The sequence below is a fragment of the Bufo bufo genome, chromosome 3, assembly GCF_905171765.1.
Source record: "Bufo bufo chromosome 3, aBufBuf1.1, whole genome shotgun sequence".
NCBI lineage: Eukaryota > Metazoa > Chordata > Amphibia > Anura > Bufonidae > Bufo > Bufo bufo.
The window spans coordinates 374,245,835-374,251,834 of NC_053391.1; the positions used below are offsets into that span (position 1 = coordinate 374,245,835).

Consider the following 6,000-nt stretch of genomic DNA (forward strand, 5'->3'; position numbering starts at 1 on the left):
ATGCCTTTTTTTTTTTTATTCTTTATATCATTGTATTGAAAATCCAGCTATAAAGAGGCGTGCAAATAGTTTCACATTTAATTCACACAACTTTGACACTTTTTTTCCCCCTCTTTTCCCCTAGGTTTGTTTTGGAACAGTACAATGCCCTCTCCTGGCTAACCTGTGATCCTGCAACTCAAGACAGGCGTTCATGTCTGCCGGTTCATTTTGTGGTGCTGAACCAGTTGTATAACTTTATCATGAATTTGCTGTGATATTTATCAGGAACGCTGCAAGGAACAAGAAGATTTTAATTGCATTGCAGGATTTGGAAATTGTTTTTCATTTTGTGAAGCCAGTTGTTGGCAACCTTTCCACCAGTCTGCATTTCCAACCTTGCTGTGTTTTACTAGAATGGACACTTTGGATTTTTGCTTTGAAGCCAGTCCTGTTTTAGAAGTCAGTCTCATTGAACACTGCTCATCATCTCCAGTCTCAGTATTTGCTCGAAGATCTTCTCCACACGCTGGCATCAAGGGATTGGAGAAAGCTCGGGGATGCCCTAGTCTAAAACTGAGGCGTTTCAGCTATGAGTTTCTAAACATCGTAAAGATGTTGTGTGGATTCTAAAACCTAATATCAATATACAGAAAATGCCTGCATCTCTTATTTATTGTAAGTTTTTAAATGTGTAAATTGTCTTATATTTCTTAACCTCTTTTATAAAGAAAACAACTTTTTTCCTAGAAGGTTTATACCGCCTTCTTGCTTTAAAGCAATTGGTTTGAACTCTATGTACTCGTCTTAATTAAAAGTTGCAGTAGGTTGCTTTTAGAGTATTATTTTTTGTAAGTGGGTGGGAGGCATTAAAATTTGTATTGTTTTATGTACAGTTGAAGGGTAGGGGGGTAATAGGGTAATGTCCATACCATTGTGTGTGGGGGATTTACAGCTAAGCTGTAGCAACAGAGTACATGTACAGAAATTATCTACACTGTGTTTATGAATTAGTAAAAAAAAGGTACCGGGTCTATTATTATTATTATTACTATTATTATTATTTTTGTTTTTTTATAATTGCACCGAAGCAATCCTAATGGCAATATATAATTGACTATTGTAGGTGGATTAACAAGTGCTCAGCTTTTTTCTTTTTTTTTTACTGCTTTTGTTAGATTTGTTGCTACAAAGAGCATTACTTTATATTTATAAGAGCTTCTTTATCCCCCTCCCCCAAATTATAGAGTTTTTCTTTCCTTTTCCCCCCCATTTGTGATGGCTGGTTAACATTGAATGCAATTGGGTAAAATTGATGACCGTGTCATTAAACCTGTTAAACCTAGCAGTCACTATGGGGTTCTACATGTGGTGTTATGGTGCAGTGTATATAGACTCACACTGGTTGGTTGATAAGATTTCTAATTTTCTTTTCTCAGATCTTGATCATTTGAAATGTGTATTATCTTGAAAACTTCTATTCACACAGTACCTGGAAAGAATTGAATTGTATTCAGAGAAACCTCACTTTTTTAAGTTTGTAAATACAGAGTATTTACCGTTAAAGCTCATATAGTTACATGGAGGAATCCAGTATGCATTTTGCGTATGTGTGTGTATATATATACATAGATATATATATATATATATATAAATATAAATAAATATTTAAGAAGAGATGAATTTTGTTTAACACTTGGTGACAAAAGCTTTCAGACATTCTTTCAAAACCGTGCAATCAAAAAGTATTTTACTTCAGAAATCTCTATTTTTATTTTGTTGGTTTCCTAAAGGTAATTTGAATGCCTCAGGAAATAAGTTGGCATTTCTCTTACTTGGTTAAGATTTCTGTGGGATAAAGATGTTTTCTGATGTGTTGGAAATTTTCAATCTGTAATTAAATCAGTCATATTTTTATTCATTTTGTATGTTATGTTTGCTGTTATTTACCGTCTTCCTTGCAATGAACCAGACAACATGAGTAATGAGGGGGACGTGTAGTTTATAGTAAAATTCCAGTAATCTGGCATCATCGTTGCACATCTTCCCGAAGGATCTCTACCCGGTATAAGTTATTGTGGCTTCTGTTTCATGACGGACCCCAATGACTTATAAGGAGACTTTGATGGGAATAATAGCGCCGCTTGCAGCGCTATTTCTCCTGTCAAAGCTAAATAATCTGTGGCAAAGGCTCCGAACAGAGACTCAGAGGAATATGTATACAGAGCCTAATGGATTCTTTATTGAGGGTGGAAAGTGTGCTTAAAAATTATCAGCAGAAACTCATATGTAGTATCTTTCTCCATGTGGGACCCACTTTATTGTGCTGCCCTGTGTTTGGCACAGTCAGGGGGGCAGTCCATGTATGTTACTGTAAGTAGACTTTAGACTGGAAACATCCTTTATGGAACGTATAACCTTGTCAGAATTTTAAAACAATTTCTACAGGAGATAACAAAATGAGCTGTAATCTGCAGAAATTCATATCTGGTACTGCATAACTGTAGGGGTAATGAAAATAAGAGCATTAGAAATCTGTCATGTAATAAATTGGGTTCTCCAGAGCAAGAGACACACCATTTGTAGCCAGTGTCCTGAATAAGATATAATAAGGTATATGAAATGAGTTTTCTAAACCAGACAACTGCTGTAAATTCACCTGGTGCATTGAGATCCGACCACTCCACCCGTCAGCCTTGTCCCTAAGCAATGGTCCGATTGTCCATCAAAAGGTGTGTTTTATGCCTAGAAGAGGTTCAGATGAAAGCTCAGATAACTCATCTATGTCATTGGGAGACAAAGGCCACTAGGAGACGGACACTGAGTAAAACGTGTAATTTCTCACACCACCTATACCATTTCTACAGGGAGTAAGCTAAAAGAAATTTAGCTTAGTGTCTGAATTATGGGAATACAGGCCACAATAACTTCCTGTCACAGCTATGACAAGAAATGAGACCAGCGGGCCCAAAAAAATCTGCTGCTTGTTCCCTACCTCTAAAAGGCAAGGAAGGACAGCAGATCAAAAAGTCTTCTGTTACCTGCCAGCATTCATTTCAAATTACTTGCATGTCCCCTATTCCAACATGGCTTCCTTTCCCAAGAGGGTCAGCACATTGATGAAGGTGACCTGGCTGTATCTGGGTCCCAAGACTTTGGAGGAGGAGGAAGTATATTAGTCCACTCTTTTCTCCAAGGTCTTTCACTGTACAATCACTGCACTGACCAGAGGTTGCTAGGGTCTTAAAAGATCAGGGTCACAAGCCAAAAACATGTTTCCAACTGACTCACCTTCTCCTCCCCTAGTATGATATCTCAAAGACAACTTTTATAACATGGGAGGCTTTAAAGGAAATGTCACCGACATATATTTTTTTTTCTGCCAGTTAAAACCATCTTGCCTGAGCTGTTCTTAACAGCATTTAGAAAGCATTAAGAAAAATGCTTTACAGCAGCCCCAGATCCTGTCTTATCTGTCATTCTAACCCTGCCTGTAATGATGTCACCCCTGTGTATAGATAAGAGGGTAACTGCAGTAAAGTGATTTGTACAGACGAAGTGGCGACTATATTCTTATTTTTTTAAATCGGATACATTTTTATTAATATCTTGTAAAAATAAACTCATTTTACAAAATTCTTGTGTCATATATTCTGTTCAACACAGTGCAAAAATACTCATTGTACAAAACAGGATAGTCAATAAACAGGATCCTTAACATAAAGATCCCAACAACCAAACTCCCCTCCCCCCACCCATTGTGAGACCTTCTTGTGAGTAGATAAGCATAAACATGTGTAATACGGTACCTATTTGTTTTGGTAACAGACCATGACGTCACCTATGCACTATAAAGCTTCAGCACACTAGCCGTAAATAAACACAATCGGCCCCATCTCTCCCCTCCCGGGCTAGCCCGAGAAGATCCTCAGACTATTTTGCAAAGTTAGCCATGTACTACAAACTCCAGATCTGTCAATCCAGGGGCCCCAAACAGTATCAAATTTCGACATGCAATTACGCTTCATGTATACTCCTCTTTCCAATCTTATGACTGCATTCCTTCTGGTAATGAATTCCGATATGCTTGGGGGAAGCGGCTGTAGGCAACTATTAGGCTTAGTGGGCAGTGTGAAAACTGCATTTTTTTTTTTTTTTTATATAGATAATGACATGGAAAATAAAAAATAACCACCAAAAGTTCTTTAAAATGTTAAACATATGTCATTTTCTTATGACACTTCGTTTAATACAAGCAGCTCAGCTCTAAGTTTGTAGTATACTAGTTCCACGCAGCGAAAAGTAAATACAGTACTGTTAAATCCAAAGAATGCATGTGATTTTTAAGCAGTCACTCGTGTGTTTTTTTTTTTTTTTTTTTTGTCTCTATCCCAGACCAACATTGAAGACTACTACTTCAAGCCATTACTTGTCTCTGCAAAGTCCCCATACCCCAAAGCTTTCAGAGCTCCCACACACAGTACTAATGCCCTCTTTTTTTCCGTGAGAGAATGGTCTTCTTTTGCTGCGTCCCCCATGTGCATCTGCATCCATCCGATCAGTGGTACAGGCCTGGCTGTATACGCCGGCATTGCTGAAAAAGCTGTCCCACAGTGGGACAAAAAAGTGAAAAAAAGTGTCTTTTATTAAAAAAAAAAAAAAAAGTTTTTATGTACAATAAAAAAGCCATTGGGTATCGCCGCATCTGTAACGACCGACTCTATAATGTCACATGATATACCCCATCAGATGAAAGCCATAACAAAAGGTAAAAAGCACAAAAGCCGTTTTTGTCGCCTTGCGTCACAAAAAAGTGTAATGGCGAGCGATTAAAAAGTCGTACCCCGCCTCCCAGGGACAGGAAACTACGTAGAGAACAAAGTTTAAAAGCCTTCTCTCCTTTACCTTTTCCAGTTGTTTCTTGTCCCTCGGGGATGAGGTAGAGAACTAGCGGGTTCCCCCTGCTATCTTCTTTTCGCTCAGCCTTTGGTAAGTAGTCCCTGGCATCCAGGAGGGCTGTAGCAGAGCAGCGGCGTTCCGGGACGGGAGACGGTTCCTGCCGCTTTCTTTTGCATAAGTCCTTCTCTTCAGGGCAGCAACTGCTCATATCAGAGCCTACAGAGGGGACGGAAGGCACGCGAGATGCTGTTGGGCCGAAGTCTCGAGAGATTGGGTCACATGGTCAATTTCCTGGCTGTACCATGTGACCAGGAAGTGGTTAAGAATGCGGTATGGAGATCCGGACGCCGTGTAGAGTGTTTGGCGTCCTGGATTAAGCACTGACTATGTTGCTCCCCGTGCAGAAGCCTTCCGACACCCCTAAGGCCCTCAGCCCGGTAAGCCTCCTCTTGGGAGAAATGTATCATACTTTTCTTCACATATGTGCCACTGTTTTGGTTCACTGGTGGAGGTTCCCCACTCATTTCCTACTCCGTAGTTAGTTGTTTTCTGTGCTTTCAGAGCAGAGATGCCGGAAGGAGTGGGGAGACTGCGCAGAAAAAGTGTGCAATCTGTAAAAAGCAGCTCGCAGGTCACGGTAAGAGACCTATCTGCCAGAAATGCACAGACAAGATTATGTCTGAAGAGGCCCCTTCCTTGGTGGATAACTTGAAAACCATCATTGGAGAAGAAGTAAGCTCGGTCGTTGAGGCAAAAATAGCCTCCCTGCCCCAGAAACCCTCCACTTCCAGATCTAATATAGAACCCCAGAAGGATTGGGATCTGGAGGTAGCGGAAGATATGGATTCTTCTAAGTCAGACTCTTCCTCTGAGGATGAAGCGGGTAGACCCCTGTGTTCCATAGAAGAAATGGACTCTTCTAAAAGCTATTAGATCCACCTTGAACATTGAGGTGAGTCAAAAGGGATCCAAACTGTTAAAGATCAGATATTCAAGGGTCTAGGGCAGTGGTGGCGAACCTATGGGTGCCAGAGGCGGCACTCAGAGCCCTCTCTGTGGGCACCCACACCCTGAAAAAAGTCTAAGGCATGCCTGTATGCCTAACACTTTTTCTGCTATTCA

The 6,000-nt window shown here is 40.1% G+C and overlaps 1 protein-coding gene across 1 annotated transcript in view; it reads left to right on the forward strand.

Moving 5' to 3' along the window:
* Positions 1 to 1,898, forward strand: part of MED13 (mediator complex subunit 13) — an 89,555-nt gene extending 87,657 nt beyond the window's left edge. The window contains exon 30 of the mRNA XM_040424673.1: positions 125 to 1,898. Within this exon, the coding sequence (XP_040280607.1) occupies positions 125 to 257 (133 nt within the window). The 3' untranslated portion in view covers positions 258 to 1,898. The remainder of the gene's footprint in view (positions 1 to 124) is intronic.
* Positions 1,899 to 6,000: the final 4,102 nt, after the last annotated feature.